Source organism: Fusarium odoratissimum (assembly GCF_000260195.1).
Source record: "Fusarium odoratissimum NRRL 54006 unplaced genomic scaffold supercont1.18, whole genome shotgun sequence".
Classification (NCBI taxonomy): Eukaryota; Fungi; Ascomycota; class Sordariomycetes; order Hypocreales; family Nectriaceae; genus Fusarium; species Fusarium odoratissimum.
In genome coordinates this window covers 15,722-40,052 of record NW_022158777.1, presented here as the reverse complement: position 1 = coordinate 40,052, position 24,331 = coordinate 15,722, and the positions used below count along the sequence as shown (strand labels likewise).

Genomic DNA, 24,331 nt, shown 5'->3' with positions numbered 1-24,331 from the left:
CAGATCGATTTGGGCATGCCTCGCATGTTGCGCAAAATCACATGTCGCAGAAGTTGTCGCACAAAATTGGCAATAAGGCTATTATTATTGATGCAGTGTATACTAGTATAACAAACTTCGTAAGACTTAGAAGTAGATCACAACCTCAACTTTCCGCCAGTCATAGGTAGAGTCACGACAGGACTCGATATGAGCCAGCTGATGACTACGCCTTATTTCCAGTGGTTACAAGCCCTCCCAGGATGCCACCAACACCCTCAATCACACCGCGGAGAGACCCCTTAGAAACACCAGCATAGCTTCCATACGACTCAGTGTAACCAGGGAATTTCTCAAACAACTTCATGTTGACCTTCTGCAGCTTGGAACAAGTCTTTCCAGCAAGAAGCTGTCGAAGCTTGTCCGCCAATGGCCTCAAAGCCTTTGTAACGTCAGTGAACTGACTGCCGAGAACATCAGGCGCAGCAGCCATAATAATTTGCATCACGAAACACTCAAGGTTATCGCCCTTCAATAACATCGCAGTATTGAAGACGCCACCAGTGAGATCACCGATATCGACACCTGAGAAGGAGTTCACCTTGCCAGTGTTGCCGCCGATGTTTAAAAGACGAGGATACTTCGCAGCATGCTCTAGAACATCAACGAGGAAGTCAGGAATGGTGAACTCATCTTCAACAGGTCAGCGGTACCAGTTCTCCGGGATGCGCTCCCAGCCTTGGTTGACCTTGAAGTTGCCAGGCTTGCTGCCTTTGACACCAAAGAAACTGGTAAAGACCTCACGCGAAAGATATCCTTCAGGATACTTATCGGAGTGATTGGCCATCATGCGAGGGGGGAAGGAATATGCAGCGGGTGAGACTAGGACTCCAGCAAAGGGCGAATAGAAGAAGTGACTATTGGTCTTTTCCGAATCCTGGAAGCGCTTGTAGTGGAAGGGTGCAAGAGCAGAGTATTGCTCAGGCGCAGGAGTATTTTCGCGGATAGCACTCCAGTACTCCACGAAGCGCTCGAGGATGACATGGAAGTTGTTGCCAGTCACGTATAGATCTCCTCTGGTGGCGCTGACATCGGACTCATACTTGTTGTGAGTACCGCTGAGGCCAGATGGAGTGCCGAGAATACCGCCACCGTTGAGAATGTTCTGACTGAAGCGGCTTGGACCGCCGATGGAGTAGCCGGGGTTAAGGGAGACTGGGTTGCCGTTGAACACGGTGCCATAGACGGCGAGGAAACCACCGAGGTCAAGGCTCATGCCGTATACCTCGTTGGTAGCCTTGATGATGGTTTGCATGTCTGCGACACCGTTTCTTGGAAGATAGCCGTGGTTAGCCAAGGCATTGAGTCCAGGGCAAGGCCCTTGACACCCCATTAGTATTGGTCTCATGTTGAGCAGAAGATGACCTACCTCTTTGATCGCCAGCTTTGAGGTTGGGAGGCAGGAACTCGTGCTCGCCAGAAACACTGATGCGCTGTCTCTTGGAATCGAACTTTGCAGCTCGCTTCTCTTTCGCGAAGGGGCATTCGCCTGCATCCCTCTTCTCTTCTTGGGAGTAAGGGCATGCTGCAGGGCTTCGCTTCACGTGCTCTTGATAAGTCTTGAGCTGCTCGGCGCTCATTTGAGGGAATGCAAGAGCTGTTGGGAACAGGCAGGCTGCTGCGAGCCACGAAGACAGAAAGATCTTCATGATGAAAGGTGAGAGGTGAAGGAAGACAGGAAGGGAGAAGCGCGGTTGCTGCAGATCGATACTGGTGAGAAACAGCTCCGATTACTATCTAGTTCCTTGCTTATGCACCTCACCTTTACTTTCTTTTCTTCTTTTCGATGTTTCACACGCCAAATTCTCTCCTTGCAGTCAATCTGAATCGATGACGTTCTGCATTGCTGTCATGTCTCAGTTGAACGACCCAGCAACACAGATATCAGCCCGTTGAGACAATTCCCAGTTTGTCTCACCAACTGCCGATCTTCATGGCTAACATCTTGGCCATTTGCGATCAGCGCTACTTCATTGTCTTGGAACAACTCCAATGATGATCTACCAGATTAGTTGTAAGCAGTTTGTGGAGTCATGATCTTCATTGGAACCAAAATATGGGTATTGCCGGATTTCCGTTGAGCTAAAGGCAGTCTAATTGAGTTTATTGAATGCTAAACTTATGCTTGCCATTAGACCCTCGTTGATTTGTGAGTCTGAGCCGCATGTCCGTGCAATATTGGGCTTTTGGTGTTAAGTAGTAAGGAAAGCTACGAAAATGACAACAGAATATCCGTTTTATGACATCAGTCTTAGCACAACAGTATCGTTTCTCGTACCTGCCCAGGTCCATCTTGAGCTACAATCTAGGTTAGGTGGTTTACTAAACCTCATAAGAAATAGTCTCGTCTTCAAAGACCTAATTGGGAATCTCAGCTAGTAGCTGAAGGCTGATTAGCCCTGTCAATCTATTGACTTGGTAGACTGGCTATCCTGCTTATGTGCTTTTGAGCCGAAGACATGGAGCTTTGCTAGAGGCGCAATTATGAGAATGTTATTTTAGACACAAACCCAAGGCACCCTTGTGAAAGGAGGCTAGAGAGGCATCACATCCAGTATGTTCAAGGTAACGAACTCTCGGAGGCCTTGGGTTCGGTTCTCCCCAGCTTTGCAGATCCCCCTTTCTAGATAACGGACCTTATCTCCGGATCGACGCCAAGAAGGAAAGCCAGCACTAGTACCCCGTGCTGATCGTCGATCCAGCTTAAGCTCTAATACGCCAGCTGCTATTGGTGTGCTTATGGGAGTATAACGCGCTCGGCCCTAGATTTAGCATCCCCCGTAGGGCAAACGTGCATAAGTGAAGTGTCTGCAATTGCACTTACTTTGATACGAAAGAGTGATTCAAGTAAGCTATAGCGTAGGCTGAAGCAGCTCTGTAGATCACAGTTTGGTGACAAATACGAGTTCATGATGCTATTTCTTGAGAGCGGACTTGCTCCGGAAGCTGTGATATCTGGGGATGGGTAAAGCCCACGACGAGGGAAACCCCATATCCGCAACTTACATTACCTGGTCGGCGTAGGAGCCTCGAAAGGTATGAGGGAAAATTGTGCTACCGACGATAAATCCCAGTGGGTCTCCTATTACCCCCAAGTTGGAAGTCCTAGCATTTTCGTTCATCGCTTGGGGTTGTACATTCTTTTGATATCGATGCAACATCTGTATTTCTATTGTCATAAAAACACAATCTCAGGCTCTCAAGTCAAGCCTACTACTACCTATCGAAAACAAGAATTGAAACTCCGCCGTAGAGAACTCACTTAAAAATACTTTTCCGTCAACCTACCGCTCACAGCCTTTGTATACACCAAAGGGTTGACGAGTCAAGTGAGGATAGATTAGTCAAAAGCGCCAAAACTTTCATTTTCATAGATTCTAGTATAGATCTCGAATTTTGCGATTGTGATGCACTCCATCTTCTGGAAACTTATCGCAATATATGTTATTACTAGCAGAGGATGTTTCACAGAGTAGTCGCTCCAGGCTAACAAAAGGCCGAAAATAGCGCCTCGCTCTTTTCCAAAAATACAGCTACAGTCCAAAATGCCGCCCTCGGCTCTGACTAAAAGCTGACACAGCAGCAGCGGCAACACATAAATGACTGTTTTAAATGATTTATGAGGTTAGTTCGGACAATTGAGATACAACAAACCGAACGAGCTTTGGGGCGATTCTCATTGCATGCGATCGAGCCCATTGGCATATAAGAGAGCCTTTTATCGTTGTCATCCTAGCTCATGTCTTGCTATTCAGTAACCTCTTCTTTCCGACTAATCAGGATCCCATCATGACATCTCCATTCTATGTTCCCGTCTCACTCGATCATACAGCCCTTCTTCTCTCGGACGTTCAATCTCAAATCCTCCGACGTTTCTCTCAACAAGAGCAGGCCGTTTATCTCAGCAAAATCCAGAAACTTCTCAACTTCTTCCGCTCGGAGATTGAATTTCGCCGTGCCTCAACCAAGCCAAAGGATTCTCAGTCTCTCTACGACGATGTACCTATGATCATCCACCATACACTTCCCTTCAACATTAACTCAAATGCATTCGTGTCGCCATACAACAAGCTCGCAGGCTGGGTAGCAAAGCTCGAAGCAAGTGGTGCATTTGTCAACGCGCCTTCTGATCCCCATCGTCCTCACTATGGTGTTCCGGCTGAGCTAGTGCCTCCCAGGGGTTGGGGCGGAAAAGATGAAATTTTGCTTGGTAAACTACAGCCAAATTGTTTTGGGTCCTCGGATTTGTTGGCTTATCTACGGGCTCGCGGGGTTAGGCATGTTGTGTTGGTTGGGTTGACGACTATGGGGAGCATACTGAGCAGCGCAAGGGCTGGTGCGGAGTTGGACTTTCATGTTATCTGTGTTGAGGATGGGATTATTGACGATGACCCTGAGGTCCATGAGTTCATCATGAAGCGTATTCTACCTAAATTTGTTGACGTTGTCGCAGTCAAGGATATCGTGGGCCTTGGAAAGGAAAAGTCGATGGGCTAAATAGCATCATGGGTTTTACACTCGAGACCAAGACTATCGCTTCAATTCAGGATACATATTCTTGTGCCAGTAAAGTCCCTAACAGTATTGACGCCCGCCATATCTATCATAAAACATATCTCCTAAACTCCAAGCCCAACTATGCATATCTATGTACCAACCTCGGTGCGCTTGGCATCTGCGTAACACCTCTCGTATGCTCAAGAACCGGTGCATTCGATCCATCGCTAATGTTTCCACTCTGCAATTGCGTTCCTCTCTGTCTTCTCCTCTTCCTGATACAAGAAAATATCACGCAAAGGACCAAGATCAGAATAACTCCACCAACAGAAGATGCAGTCGCGATGACAGCCGTCCTGTTCCTATCAAACCAACTCCTTCCTGATCCTCCTCCTCTGCTACCTGAATCTTCATCATCATCGCAGTTCTGTACGTCAACGGGACATTGACTCGAGCTTCCATCACATGTCTCTTCGGGATCGCAGGAGGCTGTACTTTCGCGGCAGACTAAACCGCTTGAAGCGACTTGGCATTCGTCAGTGCAGCATCCATCTGTGAGTGGATCGCACTCTGCACCGCTACGGAGTTGGCAGGTCGAAGGGTTGCAGCAGGAATCTTCGGGGCATCGTTCTTCACCACCACAGTCGCATGATTCGCCAGGCTCGACGATACCATTGCCACATTGACTGTCGTTGACATCGGGCACCTCGTCCTCACTGACCAAGCAACTCGTGTCAACGTGCTCCTCGCCGATGCCAGTGCAGATAGTGCCGATAGTGCATGGCGAAAACTCCTCCAGACCGGGAGAGCTTTGGGGGTTCATGATGTACTGGTTTCGAGCATCGCAGGTTGTCTCACTTCTGGGACAGCAGTCGTCAGAAGGCGAGTATCCTGAAGTCCCGCAATCGCCCGATGTACAGTCATGAGAAGCTCCAAGGTTATGCGCCAGCTCATGCGCGAAGACTTGCCATTCCGAAGTCGTGCGGACAACGACGTTCGCAGAGGCTGTACCGCCGCGACCCCATGATGATCCTCGTGATCGATTACACAAACTTCCGATCCAGGCGATCCCAACAGTTGAACCGCTTCGACAGGCGCTGAAAAGAGACCAGACAGCGTTATCATCGCGTAGTCTGCCCCTCCATTGTGTGAACAAGTTCAATCGGTCGTTGATATCGACGTTTGCCGTGCAGGGAAGATTCCAAGGCATCGATCGCGGTGCGTCATTAGGACAAGAAGGATCACTCATGGTCAAGTTCTGAATGGCCAGTGCGATGTTGAATGTGTCTTCGTAGACTTGGGATGCGATATTCACTTGCGAAATGATGTTATCTCGAGCATCTTGCATGTTGTCGAATTCTGCCGTGTATGAGCAGTCGGCGGCAATGCCTATCAAGGCGACTCTTCGTGAGTTTGGACATCCTTCTGTTGATCCAATCACGTCTCTTGGGTCAAACCAATCGTTGACGTCCTGTCGGGTCAGTAGAGGATGGTGGGCATCCTGGTCATCGGAAGCCTGGCGGCGTCGGTCATTGTACCTATGGGCCTGACAGGTAGGCTCATCTGAGGATGATCTTTGCGAAAGACCTCCAACGCTTTCGTCCCTTGCTTGCTTCCATACTACCATTCGCTCAGATCTCTTCTTGAGTTGTCCATCTTGAATCTGTCGTGCCTGGCGATAATTTGAATCCAGTGAAATATGGTGATAAGTACCATCATTTGTGAAGGTGCCTTCAATGACGTGTCGACCTTGACGATATCGCATCATTACTCGTGCCCATCCTACTCTTCTTTGCGTCTGCTTCTCAATATCATTTACAAATGCTACACCTTTGTATAACAGAGGTCGCTGGCTCTGAATATCAGTGATGACACCATGGTTGTCTGTGGAGTTGATGTGCTGAACGGCAGTGAGACGAGATACAACATTTCTGGAAGGTTGTAGGTTCAGTGTGATTCGTTGACGCTCATAAGGAACGTCAAATTCGACCTGGAATGAAGATGCAGAGTCGAGAGTGTGTGGACTTTGAGAAAAGTCCAATTTCTCTATCGTTGACGATCGATCAATGGTATCCCTAGCGAGAGACAACGCTAGATGCATATGTCAGTGTTCCATCATCACGACGCCAGCTATAACATACCTTGTACAGAATACAAAGAGCAGACCTGAGAAAAGATCAAGAAAAAGGTCAAGAGACTCATAGCTATCAGCGTTCCACAGATGTTCACCGTCACAGACCCTTTGAAACAGACATGTCAGAGTGGAATTTTGGAGAACCATATATGAAGATCTGACGTCGGATTTAGCAGTTTCAGAGCGGCATGGCCCCCATCTATGACACGGGGACTGTACGCGTTCTCTTGGCCAGTTAGCGAAGCCAAGACCTAGGTGCGTCTAGGCGGGTTCGGCTTCTTCCAAGGCAGCTGAGCCACTCTGGCCTCGTAATTAAGGTAGTGTGATTTCCTTTGTTACACAGATTTCGGAGTGCGGATTGTGCGAGGGTTTTTTTTACGGCTATCTCCATGGATATAAGTTTATGGGATCTTGATCTGGGTGTTACTGTCTCAGCCATGTATTGCTCTGCTATACTGAAACCATATCTACTAACTGATTACCATTCTGTAACTCTTTGGCATTCATGATGTTTTAATTCATGGCTATTAATGATACCCTGATAGTCTCAGTTACATCCTCATATTAAGCTTAAATATTTTGTGTGCGGGAAGCCCGGGCTCCGGACCCCGCCATGGAGAGGATGACATCGGAGATGCTGACAAGGCGACACCTCCTAAATCCGAAAGGCGAGAACCTTATCCACTCATGGAGTTTCAATGACGCCTGAGCTGACGTATGCCATCTTGGCATTGAAATTGTCAGCATCACAAATTAAGGCCGCGTGGGCATCACAAAAGCCACTTTCTGCGCTGGAATTAAGTCTAAAACACTTTTTAAGCTTAATCTCGCATTATTTCTTGTTTCATTGGTGATTCAAATGGTCATATCAAGATGAGGCGGGGGGGCAGACCAAGCCACCAGGGCAGATAATCATAACGTTCAACGACAATGCAACATAAAAGTCTGGATAAAGAATTAAAAGAAACAGCGGTGAAACCGACAGAGAGGCAGCCAAGTACCGCGTAGCATTCATCCTACAGGAGTAGCATCATATGCAAGCTGCTGATGCGCTAAATTCCGCAAGCTCAAGAAGCGTTAGAAGCGTTAGAAGACAAGCGTAGAAACGGCAGCGCCCGGATGCGTCAGGGTTTCTGCATCGAAGAATGCACCGAAGGAATCCACAAAACTCTATGACGCCGATGAAGTGAAGTGCCTATGATCCGCGGCTGGGTATTCATGTAGAAAGAATCCTTCGATGGTAATTTACACTGCCTGACTGGACAATCGTCAAATAAGATATGGTTTACAGTGCTTGGCATGGATTCGTCGTCATTTTTGGTGGGAGATGTCTCGGCGGTCTGAGCGGCCAAGGACGCTTTGTGTCATCAGTCTTCATTTTGGGTGCAGTATATGGTAAGGGCCCCAGATACTCGGATATACATAGTAAAGCATCATCACCTGAGAAATTTATAAATCCTTTTTGCTCAATACCAATTATTATTGCAGTCAGACATGGCGTCGTCAGACTGATCTCGGCCGATAACCAGTAAGAGAAAAGAATTGACTCCACTTCAGATTCATATCCTCCTTTCATTGGATCAATGCAAAATGGAGCAAACTGGAAGCGCCAGTCACTTATCAGAAAAAAAAAGATATCGACTCAAACGATAGATCTACCCTGCATGTTCATTGAAATCAACTAATGCCTGATAATCCAAGGGCAAAGAGGATATTGCTCATATGTGTTAATTTGTGTTCTCTACCTTTGTGTTCGGGCTGAAGCCTCCTTTATCCTCTCAACCTTATCACAGCCTGATGATCCGGCATCACTTATGTTGAGCACTGACTATCATTGACTAACCATTGCATTTAGAGACCTCTGTCAGGTGATACGTAGTAAGATTATTCGAAACGGTCTTCTTGATAAATATTGAGTGGGATACGATCATGTCTAATTTAGTTACAAGCTCAATACACGGTACTAGGCAAGCCTTCAAGGTGAAATGAGGACCTGAGATAGAGGGCCGCTAATCTTGGCTGCCTTATCAAATGCCTCCGCAAACTCCTCCATGGGAAAGTTACCAGCAGTCTGCGCTACATCAAGCTTCAGATACCCTGCCTCCAGCAGCTTGATCATGTTGCGCATATCATCCTTGGTATACATCCACTTCCCCTTGACCGTAATGTCATTGAGCATGATGAACTGAGTAGGCAGCTTCAGTTCCTCATGTGCGCCCATCAAGCTCACCCGTCCACCACGGCGAAGCGACATAATACAACTCTTGAAATGAGTGCTAGTGACAGCTTTTCCGGGAGAGATGTCAAAGAAAGCATCCGCCAGACCATATTTGGTCAACTCTTTGACATCGTTCTCGACGTTTCCGGTATTCAGAACTGTTCTGATTCGTTCGGAATCCAAAGTTTTCACCTTATCCAGAGTTTCACGGTTGCGACCAACAGCGATGACTTGAGCTCCCATGGCCAGAGCAGCGAGAACAGCGGCGCTTCCGAAAGTTCCAGCAGCAGGGCTAATGATAACTTTCTCACCAGATCTGATGGCTATATCTTGGAGCCCTCCGAATGGAACCGAGATGGTCCAAAGATAGGCCAAATCTGCGATTGAGTATCCAAGTCCCCCGTCAGCTCGCTTGCCGGTGAGTCGGTTCTCGTCCAATGGGAAGCAATTCTCCAGAGGAACTTTGGCGTACTCCGCATAAGTGCCGTCTCGCCACTCACCCTCCATGAGCTTATTACTCGCGGTGTCAAAGCCTCCGGACAGACCATGGAGGATAAGCGAGTTAGGGCTATCTCGTCCCTGGATAAAGCTGTCAAAGAAGACAAGCTGTCCAGGCTTAAGAGAAGTGGCATCAGGCCCGACAGCGACAACGCGACCAATAGCGCTAGAACCTATGACGAAAGGCTCGGGGTAGGGATAAGGTTTGTGGCCACTGTAAACTCGGTCTGCGTAGGTCAAGACTCCAGCTGACAGAACGCGGATCACAGCACTTCCGGGGCATGGCTGAGGAGTATCCTGGGTGACGACTGAGATGTCATAGGGGTCTCGTGTGGAATGAAGGACCAGTGCTTGGTGGGTCTTGGGAAGCGATGTAGTTGACGTTGCCATAATGAGCAGAGTTGATTGTTATCAAGTTGTTTGAGACAAGATGCTTTAGGTTCTGTGTTTAGAAGAATGGTTTGGTGCTACTTGTTCGTGCGAGGCATATCCTTATATAAACTTTCTCCTTATAGCCTCTAAAAGCAACTGTCCCTTGAATATGGTTGTCCATATAGTCAACACCAGCTGAGTTGCTACTCTCGGGCCATCCCTCAGGCGCCGGAAACTACGGTCAGATCAGAAAGAATTGGCCGCAATCTACTAACCAGGTATGACGAAGCCGGGCCCGGGTTTAAAGCCAGTGTACCACCCCATTCATTCATACACGTTCCTTCCCCGGGGCACCCGGACTTAACAGAATTTTAAGCCCGACGCCGTATAGTGCATAAGTTCTGTGCGCTCTGTCATTCAGAGGCCGCTTCAGTTCTTTGTTCAAGTCCCCGACTAGTGGTTTTAAGTATCAATGGCCTCTAAAGCTTCCTCGATTAACGCCGGGCCTGGACGGTACCAAATTCGCTCGTGCAACACCTGCAAAAGTAAGAAGACGCGATGTGACAAGAACACACCATGTTCGTCATGCGCTTCTTCGGGCAGAACATGCACTTACCCACCGATTGGGCAGCGCGTGAGGCGAACGAAGAAAACAATTCTGGCTGAGATGGCCGGTCGCATTGCGAGTTTAGAGCGCAGCCTTGCCGAAGCAACTACGCATGGGAATCTGTGCTGCAACAGCTTCGAACCAAGCACGATTGCGGATGAGCAAGACTCGCCCAGAGACTTGCTATTACATAAGTGTTCGACCGGCCAGTACCTTAATGAAATACTGGTAACTCGAGTCGTTGGTGAAGTGAGCCCTGCTAATACTATATGATGATCGTGGTACTAATAGGTATTAGGACGAAAGTATTGCAACTGCTCTTGCGACATCGCAGCACGAGCAAAGAGAGCTTCCAAGCTCCCCCTTTAATGCAATGGGAATTATGTCCTCTCCCTGCTATACCCAGCAACCTTCTGCATTTCACCCTGGCAAAGCTACTGCTATCGAGCTTTGGAATATCTACCTGAACAACGTTGAAATCATCCTCGGACTGAAGTTGACGCACATTCCCACCGATGAAGTCAGAGTTTATTCAACTATAGATGAACCCATCACTGAAAAGTTTGACGATCTTGCATTTTGCTATAGTATATACTTTGCAGCGGCTGTGTCACTCGAAGATACTACATCGCTCTTCTTGGATAAGACCACTGAACTTCAGCGTTTCAAACTGGGCATCGAACAGGCCTTTGCTCATGGTGACTTTTTTAATCGGCCAACATTGACTGGTCTACGAGCTCTAGCTATATACCTCGTGAGTTTACTCCACCACTGTCCTCATGTGGCATGCCTAATCATCTGGAATCAAGTCAGCAATCCGCGTTTATAATCGAGGGAAGTCTGTTTGGATTCTCAATGGTCTCGTCATCCGAGTAGCTCAATCTCTTGGACTCCATAAGGATGGGACTAAGCTTGGCTTGCCACCTTTAGAGTCGGAGCTCCGTCGAAGAGTTTGGTGGCATATTATTACAAGAGATAGCCGGTCCGGGGAAGACTTCGGTTTGGAAGATCCCAATGATCTGATATCGACGTCAGACGTCAAGCTACCCTTAAATATTAATGATGCTGATATCTTCCCTGAAATGGAGGAGTTGCCAGTCGAACGGACCGAATGGACCTGCATGACGTTCTCGTTGATCAATGTCGACTTGGCTAAGGCTATGGAAAAGCTCAAAGCTGGCAACGCCTCCGCATCAACACTCAGCAAAGAATGGAGAGACAAAGTCGTTCAAGAAGCGTATACTAAGATCAGGGCCAGACTGGAGAAGTGCAACCAAGTAACACCGCACCAACGACTTACGGTCCACTGCACAGACTATCTTCTACGGAAGCTCGACTTCGTCACAAACCAACAGTGGCTCTTATCGCAGAAGAGGGGGGTCAATGACTCCGTACTAAAAGAAGAAACACTTGTCGCTGCGTTGGACATCCTAGAAGCGAGGGCAGCTGGCAATAATCCTTTTCTAGCGCAGTTCTCGTGGGCTAAGAAGGTTCATCCGCAGTACCATGTAACATTATATGTTCTGTGGTATTTGTGCACCAAACCGCAAGGTCCTCGCGTCGAGCGCGCATGGCGGGCTATAGATAGCATTTTCGAGCAGGAGATGGCTTTTGACTTCCTTGGTTGTATTGGAGCTAAACCGGCTGTTCTGAAGGCGCTGAGGATTAAGGCTGAAACACTGCGGAAGAATCTGGACGCACCAACCGCAAAGACTGGGCGCAAAACAGACCCTGCTACGTCGACTGAGCTAGAACATATGGAGGACCCTTTGAAATTCCTTGAAGGCTTCAATTTCGACGACGAGGTTTTTGAAGATGGAGTTCCATGGTCGTCGTGGACTTCGCTCCTTCATGGGCTTCAGGCGGATCAACCGTTATTTCAATAAGCTGGCAGATATTTCTTTTCTGACCTACGAGCCGTATCTATACAGGTGGTAATAAAATAGTAATTATATGAACATGCGGCACCAGAAACAGTATCACAGTGTGAGTGGCTGCAGTAAGCTCATCCTGGACCGTGGCCGTCACGGCGTTGCAGAGCCACTTCCTTAATTCCGAAATCCGTAAGTCCGACCCTTAGCTTATAAGGCGATGAATATTGGATGCACCAGAATTCTGACAGATCTTCCTGTGTATGAGTCTACATTTCAGAAAAGATGGCAACTATCCTAGTTACTGGTGCAAACCGCGGGATTGGTTATGCCATTGTGCAAGCCATCGCTACCCGCCTCCCTTCATCCACCATCGTGCTTGGATCTCGCAGAAAGGATGCAGCACAAGAAGCGATTGAATCACTAATTGATAGTGGAATCAAAGGTAGACTCGGCTATGTTGAGTTGGATATTGAGAACGACGCTTCTATCGAAGCAGCCGTGGCATCTCTGGAGCGAGAATATGGGAAACTGGACGGTATGTGTTCTGATCATTGACTGAATCGGAGAGCTGACCACGACAGTTCTGATCAACAACGCTGGCAAAGTTGAGCGAAGATCATCAGATAATCTGGCGGATATCCGAGGAGCATCCAACTCTTGCTACAACAACCTCATCACCAGCAACGCTGTCGTTACGCATGCCTTTGGTAAACTGCTAAGAAAGTGCTCCGAGCCAAGAGTCATCATGATCTCGAGTGCTCGCGGCAGTATGGCCAGAACAAACAACAAAGAGGTTCGTGACCCAAGAGACATCATGTGCAAACGCTCATCTTTGCTAGCTCCCTCCTGTTGCCAACATTGACTATTGCGTCTCCAAAGTTGGTCTCAATATGCTTATGCTGCACTTGCAGGCCGCGGAGAACCATAGTAAGAACGGAACCAATATTACTTTCTGGGCTGTAAGCCCAGGACACTGCAAGACGGCTTTTAACGGCTACAAGGGCAGGAAAGATCCCTTAGAAGGTGCCGAGGCAGTGGTGAGGTTGCTTGAGTCGACCCAGGGGGACATTGAACCTGGGACATTTTGGGAGTATGAGAATGGTAGCTTTCAGCAAGTTCCTTGGTAATTTAACTTGGAATGCTGGCAGAAACATGTTAGAACAGTAGAAGAATACTAATATTTGAGTCTACCTCTTTCCACGTCATCAAGAAGGTTCCAGACTGTTAAGGAACCCAATGAGCCAATCACCCCCAAATTTCACGTCAATCTCATGAGCACGTCTAGTCTTCATCGCTTGAACTGCTTCAACGCAAATGTTCTCTAGTACTTCCGTCTTCCGTGAGGGCAACTCCTTAGCAACTTCTCCAAACCATGCGAGAGCTCTCTCGATGAGATTGCTATCCCGCTCAAAGTCCGCGTGCTGGAGATCATGTAGGTTGTTGGCAGTCAGGAGTACCATTGAAGAAATGTAGGTACAAGTCGAGACCCTATATATATCAGTGCTGGTTAATGGTTGTCGTGTGGAAGCACTTACCATTTCAACCAGCAATATTTCGGCACAACATACTCGAATAGGATCATGAAGTCTCTCGCTTGTCCTACCAATGAGTTCCAATCGCTTGGCAGTTGTAATGTGCCTACTCCTCTGCCATGATCACGTAAAACGCCGACCCATTGCTCATCCCAAGCATGTGCCCTTGTTATTAACATCAAGGATAGAAGACTATTTGTATGAAGAATGCAGAAGAAAGCACCGACTGAAGGGTTATTACTCGTAGTTGTAATGACGTCAGCAGCGCCGAAGTCTGATGGCACTGAAGCTTTCCAGTTGTTCAGTGCGAGCACGATATTCTCTCTTTTCAACCTTCGTTCTTCGGGTGTCCGTTTCCAGGCGCGAGTTGAATAGAGGTGGTCGTAGATGTCACCCTGGATGCTGGCAAGCTGGACCCGGGCGAGGAAATAGTCCATAGTGGTGCTACCGTCGATACTCGTAACTACACCAGCGCTAGAGTCACCGTTGCTAACAGTACTGAATGACATAGGGAAGTCAAGATCGATGTCCTCGTCGATTTGGATAGATGGCTGTTGGGCGCGGAGGCTGAGATCCTTATCAACGATGTATGCTAGCCAGAAGACGCGGGCATGTTGTTGTCTTTCAACAGGATCAAGATGCGCAGAATAGGCACGGTTATGTAGACCGATCTTGTGTATAAGACGCATCGCTGTTGATATAATGACCAAGGCCGGCGTAGAGTCATGTCCAGTTTGTAGCAGCATGGCCATTCCAATTAGCGTCTGAATATTGATGAGCTGAGTCTGGCTTAGCGTTATAGCCCATAGAACCGATTGAGCGTGGCTCAGATAGCTTTCTGTAGTGCCATACGGAGTGCCAATGCTATTGCTTTTGGGCATCTGTTGCAGTGCCATGGCTAGCACGACATTGATCGCAGCCCAGACGACTGGGTCGCGCTGTTTCGGTTCAAGAGCGTAGGTTTCTCCAACAAGTCGTAGAAGAGTGTCGGAATGGAAGAGAGGCAATAACGAGTTAACAGTATTGAGATAGATGCCAATCATGTGCATCGTCTGTTGAAGGGGCGGGAGTTTAAGAGAGTGGCGTATCTTTCTGACTTGAGCGAGGTCATCTTTGAAGTCTGCTTGGGGCGATGGCGCAGACGCAACTAATGCAATCTCTGTTGCCTGTTTGTACTGAGCCTACATCTTGACATTAACCTCTGTTCACCGCGTGATTCTGCAGTACAGTACCAGTTGCTGTTGTAGCTCTTGCATCTGCGCTTGGAGGTTCCGGATTTCATCCTCCTTTTGAGGCTCGTCATCTTGCAGAACTTTGGGCTTCCATTTTCGACTACGCGCAGTGTGTGTGCAATTAGTCTTGTAATTGACACAATTTGAGCATTTAGGCTGCAATCCATCACACTTGATCTTTCGTGTATAACAGAGGTCGCACGCCTGATCGCCAGTTAGCAAGCCATCTGTATATACCGTTGAATATTACTTTTCGTGGTCGGTTGTTCGATTGCATATTGGACTTTTGGTATGGTAGCGGGCATTAGCTGCAAAAGGTGGGAAGCGGTTTAAAGTGATGACAATACTTCCATGGAGGGAGGTTATAGTGGTCCAGCCGCTTCCGCGGAAGCGGAGTTGGCTGACAAAGCGCATATTTCTAAGAATAAGCTTTCCAACAACTCCATTGTTTCTGTGACTATGCCGTTTTCGGCTTCCATGGAAGTTTCACTTCCGATTGTCTTCTGCCTTGGTCATGATAGAGCTGATGTGTAATGCCTTCCATGGAGTAGGCTGAATGATTCAAATGGCGCTTGAATAAGGGCTTCTCGGCGAAGTAGCACAACTCCATCTGGAACAGGTATTCCTATAAAGTCCCCAGATTACCATCAATTAGGTATCTTCACAACTACTTCAACAGATTCATTGCAAGCAACATTCTTCAAGAGTAACCATGGATAACTTTGTCTCTTTCACTAAAACCTGGCATAACAAGCCATACCCCTCCATTGACCCAACTCGCCCGGAGCTCAGTGCAGCCAGTAAATTTGTCGCGATTACTGGTGGTGGTACAGGTATTGGCAAGTCAATCGCTATTGCCTTTGCGCAAGCCGGAGCGTCAACCATCGCTATCCTTGGAAGACGTCTCGATAGACTTGAGACAGCTGCAGCCGAGATCGCAGAGGCCAGTGGAGGCAAAACAAATGTCATTTTCGAGGCCGTCGACATCAGCCAGCGTAGCAAATTAGATGCTGCGGTCACAAACCTGGTCAAGAAAGCGGATGGCGCTAATATTGATATCCTCATCAGCAACGCCGGCGTTTCTCCCGATGTGGGAGCAGTCGTCGGTTTCGATGAAGCAGAGTTTCGTCGGGGCATCGAACTCAACGTCATTGGCGCCTTCAACACCCTCCAGTCCTTCGGTCCTTTTCTGACCAGCAATGCCTACATCTTCAATACATCAACCGGAATGGTGCACCTGAGGCCGATCGCTCAAGGCTGGGCGTATACTGCCGTCAAAGCCGCCGTCTTCAAGATGTTCGAGTACCTGCAGGACGATAATCCCGAGTGGCACGTTGTCCAGATTCAGCCTGGCGTCATTCGCACTGAGCTGAATGAGAGGTTTGATATTGTCGGGCAGGATGATCGTAAGTCAACTTGAACATTTTGTGGATTACTAGCTGACTGGCTATATGTAGCTGCGCTTGCAGCTCAATTCTATGTTTGGCTTGCGTCACCAGAGGCGGAGTTTCTCAAGGGTAAATTTGTCTGGGTGAACTGGGATGTCGATGAGCTGAAGGCTCGCGCTGATGAGATGAAAAACTCTCTCCTTTTCAAGTTGATTCTCAACGGTGTACCCATGTGAGGGACAGACCTTTCACGAGCTGCTGCCTTGCCCGATGTCAAATTTCACTAGGTTATAGACGATTTGTGTTACCTTTCACATAGATTCAATAAATATTATACGGTCGCGAAATTGAATCAATGTCTATTCTTTGTATCTTTTATGGCAGGGTATCAATGTATGTAAGGACTATCTCAAACTCTTCCAAATATTAATTAGCGAGCTTCGGCTTTTGCCATGAAGCTTGCACGACCCGTTGACTCGTCGAAGATATTATAACCGATATCAGCAGCATTTGGCGGAGTGTATACTAATACATGTTAGTTAGCAATTCAATGCGAAGTCATAGAAACTTTGGAACTTACTGTGCAAAGAGACGGCCACTTGGGTAGGGTGAGGGTTATGCACTCGGTGAAGACCAATGTCGTCTGAGATATATGTGACTTGGTCGGCTTGGTGGGTATTGGCACTCTTGATTGACAGAGGGCAGTCTTCGCAACCCTTCTCAGGCATGTTATAGATGGTTTCTGTCAACTCGCCTGCCAGCACTTTGAGGATACAGTGGGCATTGGCGTGATCGTGAATGGGTGAACCTTTTCCTGGGTTCCAGACTAATAAGAGCTTTGGGGGAGTTAGTATCGCAAACAGTCAATGATCTAGAATACTCACAATATTGGCTTTGTGATTGATGTTGACAATCGCATTGCGTGTGTAGTTCTTTTCTGGACAGTTGTGATAATAGCGTGCCCAGTCGTTGGGGTTCGATGTGTACTTTTTCGCCAGGGAGATAAGATAGTCCTCGTCGATGTCATCGCAGCCAATACCGCCCTCCTCACCCAGATGGGCTTTCACGTCCCGTACGAAATCATCCAAAGAGTACGCCTCGGGCTCTTCAAAGTCGGTGTAGGAAGTGAAGGCTTGATGAGATGACTGACACGGTGTAAGTGGCAGAGGGTCAAATCGTGTTGAGACTGCAGCCATTGTGGTAGAGTTCAAATAGTCGTGTGAAATAAATAGATACGATAATAATCTTGGGTCTTGAGGTGCAGAAGTACTGAATTAGTTTGAACTGTTTAATTACAGGCCGGTTTGCACAATGTTATCGAGGTGCTATCTATAATAGAGCCGCATCTTCAATCGCCGAGCCATCATTCAAGGGTCAGTCTCGTACCACTGTCTACGGGGATTCAAGCGCTGCATTGATTGGCTCATGACCGAGACTTCAGATAACAGGGATGTCCGCCAGGATCTTGATCGGCGATTGAAGTCCCTACATGAAAATAGAAACGTTCAAATCGGCTCTTGAACCAAGCCTCCTCGCGATATCATAAGGAGAATAGTCTTAGATTGTCGAAGTAAAGGGATCAAAACTATCTTAGCCTCTACTTCTCTATGAGGTCGATGTAGAATGATGAATGGGAACGAGAACAATGGGATTCTCGGCTTGAGATTGTAGATCATGTGGATATCTTCGGCTTATCAGTTGTTATCGACTGGCCAAGACGTGGCCTGATATCAGCTTATCAGTGCATTGACCACTCACAAACTCGAGTCAGATCATCCTGTCTCCACTCAACATTCCTCAACTTCGTGTTTGCTTTTACCGTTGAGATAGCATGATACATATGCACATTCATTCATTCATTTCACCGTCCAATCTCATTTTTGGCCGCTGAAGATAGGATCATATGCTTGGGGTAATCTAACGATCCTACATGAGGCTCATGCCGTGATTGCGCAATCTGTCCTGATCAAACCCTGCATACATTTCAATCGCCGACTCACCCGAATCCACCTCCTTCTGATATCCCATCCTTACCGACTCACCGCAGATCATCATGACAGTCTCAACAACCGGATCAGTCAAATCGACCGGCATAGCAAGTCTTGCTTGCGTCGTCTGCAGAAAGCAGCACCTCAAGTGCGATGCGGGGAAACCCTCGTGTTCGCGTTGCAAAGAGACAGAGCAAGTATGCTACTACGAACCATCGCGACGTGGTGGACGTCGCAAGAAGCATCGTTCGCCAGCCGAGGAACTGCAGCAGAGAAGTAGACAGCCCGTGATGCAGACTTCTCAAGGTGACCAACAATCTTCATATGTGGATTGCGTAACTGTAAATCCCATCAGTTTACCGATTACTCCGACATCTTCTTCCCAGGAATTACCATCATCTGGAATAAGTCAGAGCACAGCTACCAGCAATGACTTGGTTGGAAGTGTCGCCCGACATACCCGTCAATCACCCCGAGGCGAAAATGTGCAGACCCAACGACGGATTAGCGACGACCAAACCCCTGCTCAACAACCTCAACCTCAAAGCGATAATGTCATGTCATATCTAACGCATCTTGACCCTAACATCATTACACAAACCTTCGGTAGCAATAGCTTGGGGAGTCTCAATACTCCCGTACAGCCTTGTTCCGATGGTGATCGCCTGCTTCGACTGTACTACGAGAACTTTCACAATGCTCATCCCTTCCTCGTTCCAAGTTCGGTGTTCACATCGCGGAACTATCCCCCATATTTGCGTCGCATGGTTGAATTTGCAGGATCTCACTATGCCTCTTCTGGGCCAGACGCACAGCTGCGCGCTGAAGTTGCGACTGATATGATGTCCGCCATCGAAACCTCGACTTACATGGTTCAGTCGCTTCTGATCTACTCTATCCTTTTGTTCTTCAGTCGCGATCTCGATACCGCGAACAGAACATTCGGCCAATGTACGCAAATGGCCATGGATTTGGGCATGCATCGCGAAGACTTTGCATCGTCGAGACAGCTCGATAATCCGATTGAGGCCGAAAGTCTGAGGAGAACTTGGTGGGAAATTTATGTCACTGACATCTCCATGGCTATCCCTCCCAAAACAATGATCCTGCGATGCAGCAGTACGCCGCCCGAGGTCCTCTTACCATGTGAAGAAGCATTCTATAATGGCCGGTTAGACATTCCTCCGTCACACCATGTTCTTGAGTTCAAGAGGCGGGTGCTCTCAACCGGCGACGTTGCCTTCTCCTCATTCAGCTATCGCATCGAAGCTGCGACGATTCTAGGACGTGTCTTGCTGCTGAATCAGTTGAAGAACAGTAGCTATGACCATACGCAGTCCATCGAGAACGCCCTTCTTAGCTGGTCGAACCATCTGCCTTCCGGAAAGTTGGAGATCGTTGATTCGTATGGTAACATCGATGAGATGATGTTCCAGGCACATATGATCATCGCCTTGGCCAGCATGCTATTACATCTTCCGCGGAGTAATCTCTACCCACTGCTAGCGGATGTCAAGGACCCCTTCCTGCCTTTTGCGCAGAACCATCCTCTTTCATCATCAACAAGTCTGATCCAAGGCATCAAAGCAACAGACGCTTCAAGAAGAATATCAGATTGCATATCGCTATGCCCCAATGTACCAAAGCATACACCATTTGTCATTCCAGCGCTCGCACTATGCGGCTTCATCCAAATAGCAACCTCCCAAGGCCATCCTGACGAATGCTTCGAACATCACTACAACCGCGTCACCCTCGTTCTCGGATGTCTCAAGAGCGCCCGGCGCATGTGGCGCATGGCAGAAGCAGAATACGACCGCCTTCGCTGCTGCGCTTCAGAACTCATCGCCGACGCCATGGATAGGATGAATGCACTGCCTTTATCGCAGACAATACCAAACTCATCTTCTTCAATGCCTGCAACATCTGACCAGGGAGGAGATCTAACGTTGGTATCGCCGGCGCGCGGGAACGCTGACTCGGGATTGCCAAGATTTGATCCTCTCTTTCTGGATCCTGTTTGTTATGATTATTCGTTGTTCAGCGCTTTGCCCGACTTTCATAGCTCTTAGACTGCGTTTTACTGTTTGGAAAAATGGAAAAAGGATACCCTGCAAGGCGAAATTGACTCTACTCATTTTTGAAGCACCGATGTGCGATCTTTTCTCAATAAACAGTTTCTAAAAGAATGTCTCAGAAAATGCCATACGATTGACCACCATGCAGCTCACAAATTTCCAAGGTCGTTTCATTGGTCGCAGGGCACACCTAATAGTGCTAAGCGCCAGAAGGCATTTGTCAGGCGCATTCACAGCCTCATCACAGCCCATTGTATTTTGACCTTCAAACTCTCCAGCAGGGTTCCTCTGGCCTACAATTTCTTTTCTTATCGCCGAAAACTCAATTTAACGGGCATCAAGACACTATCTAGTACTTTAATACTGATCACTTTACCCAGTGCCTCTCGATCCTCATTTCATCATCGCCAATATGTCCATTCAAGACCTGTATCAGACCCCGCTCGACACTTCAAAACCTGAGATAAGACTATTAGAGGTAGTTGAGGACAACGGTGTTGTCTCATGTAAATTGCACACCGTCACTTTCAGCAAACAACTACGCTTTGCTGCGCTATCCTATGTATGGGGAAGTGCAGCCGACAGGGTCAACATCAACATCAACGGCGTTGAGGTTCCTGTTTCAAAGAGTCTCGCCCGCGCGTTGAAGGAAGTTCGAGGCTATTGGAAATATGAGTTTCCCAATAGAGATCAATCCAAATTCAGAATCTGGGTCGACGCTGTTTGTATCAACCAAGCCGATGCTGCAGAGCGTACTGAACAAGTCAAGCTCATGCGCGACATCTACTCATCAACTGATCTTGTACTTGGTTGGTTAGGTTCTGAAGAGGACGATAAAATCTTGACAGCTATCACGACTATCATGGTCTTGAGCAAAGCCTTCAGGGCAGCAAAGTGGGAGGTTGATAACCTGATGAACCTGGAGTGGTTGAGAACTTGTGGTCTTACAAAAGAACCTGAATGCGACAAGTTCTGGGCATCGCTCGATGATCTCGCGTTGCTCCCATACTGGCGACGCGTCTGGATCTTGCAGGAAAACGTCTTGGCCTCAACATTATTCTACATTGCCCCACGAGTCTGTATCGAGTACAGGTCTCTCATGAACGTGTGCCGCATGTTTGACATTCTTTCCCTCAAACTGACTGAAAAGCAAGTAACGAAACCCAACTTTGTCCCAAGCCATATTTGGATGAAGTTTTGTCCACCTAGAGGTACCGGTTTCATCCAGCTACGAAACATTATCCGTTTCGATGTTGCCAAGATTATGCACAAGGACAAAGCCACAGAGAGTCAAGAAGAGCGACAACGGACGGCGGTTCAACTTTCCGCATTTGGTGGTACACTCGAAGCCACAGATCCTAGAGACCACATCTACGGCCTTCTGGGTCTTAGCTCACTTCCCCTTAGCCCGGACTACACCAAGAGCGTCAGAGGTGTATATGTAGATTACTGCAAGGCGGTACTAGAAACTATTGGGAACAGCGGCAGGAGAGAAGTGCAATTTCTTCGAGATGCTGGATCGGGTGTTTTCGAAGATCCTCTGAGGCTGCCATCCTGGGCACCGCAATTTCCATCAAGAGCGACCGATAACCCGACTTTGATGTTTGATGGAGAGTTCGAACTTACTCGAATCGTCCCTAATATTCCACGGCCAAACATCGCGGATGCCAAGTTGCACCTATTCGGTGTGAAATTGCAAACGTTAAAGAAGGTCGGAGGGAACCCAGAGATCCAAAATCTCCAGAAGGGAGGTGATCTTGCCGACTGGATACAAAATTACATCAATCGCATACCGTTCTATCCAACTAAGATCCCTTCAATTTGGGCCCTATTTCTAGTGGTCGCGAGGATGCAGAAACTGGCCTTGGATACACCGAGCATGTTGCTATTGCTTAACTTCACGAAGCGACTAGACCTCCAAATTCCAGAAAGCGATCGACCACGAGGTGTTACGACATATTTCCAGACACGTGAGGCTGACGGTCTTTCCGTCATGATAGTTCAGGATGGAGGAAATAACCCTGAAATGATGGGATGTATTTCGCCGTTGATCGGCGGGCCTGATGCACTGAAGGCGAGGATGTTTGATGTCGATGCTCAGCAAGTGTTTATGATGAAGCGAAACTACCATACGAGGTTGTATGAAACCGATGCTGGATATTTGGGAATGGGGCCACAGAACTGCAAAGTTGGAGATGTCATCTGCATTGTAGATGGGTACGAGGATCTTGTTCTGTTGCGGAAGCGTGGAGATGATTATGAATACGTTGGTCCATGTCTGGCTTATGGAATCACGGATATGTATATCAAAAGGAAAGTTGAGGATGGAGAGGTGGCAGTTGAGACGTTTCATCTGGTGTAGGTTGCGCTTATTCTGTAATTAAGATCCATCCACTAGAGCTTAGCGTGAGGCTATCCCTATGGTTATATACGCTAGGACGCCATTCTCTACCACAACCCACTACAGCAGGCTCTAGCCTGTTATCTTCCGTAGTATAGTGGTCAGTATGCAAGCTTGTCACGCTTGAGACCCGGGTTCAATTCCCGGCGGGAGAGATCCAGCCACCTGCCATACGCAGGTCACTCTTTTTACTCTTTTTCCAAGATTCATCCTATATACCCTTGCTTCTTTTTTTCCTTCTTCGAGATTTACTGTTTGACCTTAATGCAATTTGCTATAATACTTGGTTTCCTGTGCCCCCTAACATATTTGCCAACATAAGAGCTCTTGTCCGGCACTTTCTATCGCCAGAACCAAGCCTGGTTATGGCAGACCACAATATTGCTTCTCCCTGGTTGCCATGACCAGTCTGCTCCGACATGGCATACAAAAGCTTTGCAGGCATTGCATAGCCTTGAGTAGCTAAGCACCATTGAGGTTGGTCAAGCCCAATTGACCATGCTCGATCAACCATCAAAGAGTCAAGATCCCAAGTCAACATCTGGTTATTAGCATTGTAGTGTGCGGCATAAATGTAACCATGAAGGATCTCAATTGCCCTGGTCCCTGTATCTGTGAAAGAGTTCTGAGCCTCCTCTAGGACACTCTCATAACGAGAAGTGAGTGCACTTGCAGGTAACTCTTGGCTGTTGAATCTTTTAAGATATTTAGACCACATTGAAAGCACAACGGCATTGCCAAATCCAACGCGGCGTTCGAGAGAGCGAATTGTTCGCTGATAGCCAACTCGCAGGATCTCCAAACGTTCTTCGACCGGTGTCTGGCTTAAGACTTTTAGCAGGTTTGGAATTGGATGCCCACTAGGATAGCGTTGATGCGCCAGGAACCGAAGAAGATCCAAGAAGTACTCGAGTAGCGCAAAGCTTTTGTAAAGCAACCCGTTTTGGTGAAGCCTGATACAAATCGGCCATATGACAATGATCATTCCACAATCGCTGATCCCAAAAATAATCTTCAACCTCTCACATAGAATGTTGAAGGTTTGTCGACTCTCTGGATACTGCCCTTCCTCTAGTAGAGTAGTGGCTCCGAAGCACTCGTCGCTTATCTGCTGCCAGGCCGGCAGGTGGTCCGGAACTCCTGGAGGCACAGTGATATCAAACAAATTTGATGAGAAGTGGAAGGTGTCGAACAAGCCGTATACAAAGACTTCTGAAAAACTCATGATTGACCGCTGCTTCGTCAACCAGTATCTGCCCCATATTGGAGATATCTCAGGAGGTGGCTGACTCAAACTCGGCCAAAACCGAATGCTTCAAGAAGAAACAGCAAGCGAGATTGAGCTCTACGTAGCGGAACAAGAAGATCTCGAATTAGATCTTGCGACCTTCAGGGAATCAAAAGAAGCACTTCAGAGACCTTTTGAAGGCTCCTCAGAAACGAACGGTGAATATTTAGAAAGCATCAGAAGTA

At 47.7% G+C, this 24,331-nt stretch overlaps 13 protein-coding genes across 13 annotated transcripts; 6 read left to right on the top strand and 7 right to left on the bottom strand.

Annotated features, from left to right (window-relative positions):
• Positions 1 to 205: 205 nt before the first annotated feature.
• Positions 206 to 672, bottom strand: FOIG_10298 (uncharacterized protein; the record flags this gene model as incomplete). Its single annotated transcript, XM_031210625.1, has 2 exons — positions 206 to 633; positions 669 to 672. The coding sequence occupies 2 exons, from the start codon at positions 670 to 672 to the stop codon at positions 206 to 208; spliced, it is 432 nt and encodes a 143-aa protein (XP_031059336.1).
• A 10-nt stretch (positions 673 to 682) lies between these two features.
• On the bottom strand, positions 683 to 1,688 carry FOIG_10297 (uncharacterized protein; the record flags this gene model as incomplete). Its single annotated transcript, XM_031210624.1, has 2 exons — positions 683 to 1,359; positions 1,409 to 1,688. 2 exons carry the CDS (start codon positions 1,686 to 1,688, stop codon positions 683 to 685), a joined length of 957 nt encoding a protein of 318 aa, XP_031059335.1.
• Positions 1,689 to 3,828: 2,140 nt separating this feature from the next.
• Positions 3,829 to 4,536, top strand: FOIG_10296 (uncharacterized protein; the record flags this gene model as incomplete). The annotated part of the gene is made up of 1 exon (XM_031210623.1): positions 3,829 to 4,536. The coding sequence occupies one exon, from the start codon at positions 3,829 to 3,831 to the stop codon at positions 4,534 to 4,536; it is 708 nt and encodes a 235-aa protein (XP_031059334.1).
• On the bottom strand, positions 4,533 to 6,844 carry FOIG_10295 (uncharacterized protein). Its single transcript, XM_031210622.1, has 2 exons — positions 6,678 to 6,844; positions 4,533 to 6,627 (listed from the first exon to the last, which is right to left on the bottom strand). The coding sequence occupies exons 1-2, from the start codon at positions 6,736 to 6,738 to the stop codon at positions 4,676 to 4,678; spliced, it is 2,013 nt and encodes a 670-aa protein (XP_031059333.1). The 5' UTR covers positions 6,739 to 6,844; the 3' UTR covers positions 4,533 to 4,675.
• Positions 6,845 to 8,645: 1,801 nt separating this feature from the next.
• On the bottom strand, positions 8,646 to 9,776 carry FOIG_10294 (uncharacterized protein; the record flags this gene model as incomplete). The annotated part of the gene is made up of 1 exon (XM_031210621.1): positions 8,646 to 9,776. The coding sequence occupies one exon, from the start codon at positions 9,774 to 9,776 to the stop codon at positions 8,646 to 8,648; it is 1,131 nt and encodes a 376-aa protein (XP_031059332.1).
• Positions 9,777 to 10,230: 454 nt separating this feature from the next.
• Positions 10,231 to 12,251, top strand: FOIG_10293 (uncharacterized protein; the record flags this gene model as incomplete). Its single annotated transcript, XM_031210620.1, has 3 exons — positions 10,231 to 10,614; positions 10,664 to 11,119; positions 11,175 to 12,251. 3 exons carry the CDS (start codon positions 10,231 to 10,233, stop codon positions 12,249 to 12,251), a joined length of 1,917 nt encoding a protein of 638 aa, XP_031059331.1.
• A 270-nt stretch (positions 12,252 to 12,521) lies between these two features.
• On the top strand, positions 12,522 to 13,366 carry FOIG_10292 (uncharacterized protein; the record flags this gene model as incomplete). The annotated part of the gene is made up of 3 exons (XM_031210619.1): positions 12,522 to 12,774; positions 12,821 to 13,032; positions 13,079 to 13,366. The coding sequence occupies 3 exons, from the start codon at positions 12,522 to 12,524 to the stop codon at positions 13,364 to 13,366; spliced, it is 753 nt and encodes a 250-aa protein (XP_031059330.1).
• A 78-nt stretch (positions 13,367 to 13,444) lies between these two features.
• Positions 13,445 to 15,280, bottom strand: FOIG_10291 (uncharacterized protein; the record flags this gene model as incomplete). The annotated part of the gene is made up of 4 exons (XM_031210618.1): positions 13,445 to 13,727; positions 13,775 to 14,952; positions 15,004 to 15,207; positions 15,254 to 15,280. The coding sequence occupies 4 exons, from the start codon at positions 15,278 to 15,280 to the stop codon at positions 13,445 to 13,447; spliced, it is 1,692 nt and encodes a 563-aa protein (XP_031059329.1).
• Positions 15,281 to 15,715: 435 nt separating this feature from the next.
• FOIG_10290 (uncharacterized protein) lies at positions 15,716 to 16,627 on the top strand (the record flags this gene model as incomplete). The annotated part of the gene is made up of 2 exons (XM_031210617.1): positions 15,716 to 16,409; positions 16,461 to 16,627. The coding sequence occupies 2 exons, from the start codon at positions 15,716 to 15,718 to the stop codon at positions 16,625 to 16,627; spliced, it is 861 nt and encodes a 286-aa protein (XP_031059328.1).
• Positions 16,628 to 16,755: 128 nt separating this feature from the next.
• Positions 16,756 to 17,587, bottom strand: FOIG_10289 (cysteine dioxygenase; the record flags this gene model as incomplete). Its single annotated transcript, XM_031210616.1, has 3 exons — positions 16,756 to 16,916; positions 16,972 to 17,227; positions 17,276 to 17,587. 3 exons carry the CDS (start codon positions 17,585 to 17,587, stop codon positions 16,822 to 16,824), a joined length of 663 nt encoding a protein of 220 aa, XP_031059327.1. The 3' UTR covers positions 16,756 to 16,821.
• An 857-nt stretch (positions 17,588 to 18,444) lies between these two features.
• FOIG_10288 (uncharacterized protein) lies at positions 18,445 to 20,451 on the top strand (the record flags this gene model as incomplete). The annotated part of the gene is made up of 1 exon (XM_031210615.1): positions 18,445 to 20,451. The coding sequence occupies one exon, from the start codon at positions 18,445 to 18,447 to the stop codon at positions 20,449 to 20,451; it is 2,007 nt and encodes a 668-aa protein (XP_031059326.1).
• A 418-nt stretch (positions 20,452 to 20,869) lies between these two features.
• FOIG_10287 (uncharacterized protein) lies at positions 20,870 to 22,819 on the top strand (the record flags this gene model as incomplete). The annotated part of the gene is made up of 1 exon (XM_031210614.1): positions 20,870 to 22,819. The coding sequence occupies one exon, from the start codon at positions 20,870 to 20,872 to the stop codon at positions 22,817 to 22,819; it is 1,950 nt and encodes a 649-aa protein (XP_031059325.1).
• Positions 22,820 to 23,132: 313 nt separating this feature from the next.
• FOIG_10286 (uncharacterized protein) lies at positions 23,133 to 24,083 on the bottom strand (the record flags this gene model as incomplete). Its single annotated transcript, XM_031210613.1, has 1 exon — positions 23,133 to 24,083. The coding sequence occupies one exon, from the start codon at positions 24,081 to 24,083 to the stop codon at positions 23,133 to 23,135; it is 951 nt and encodes a 316-aa protein (XP_031059324.1).
• Between the last annotated feature and the right edge of the window lie 248 nt (positions 24,084 to 24,331).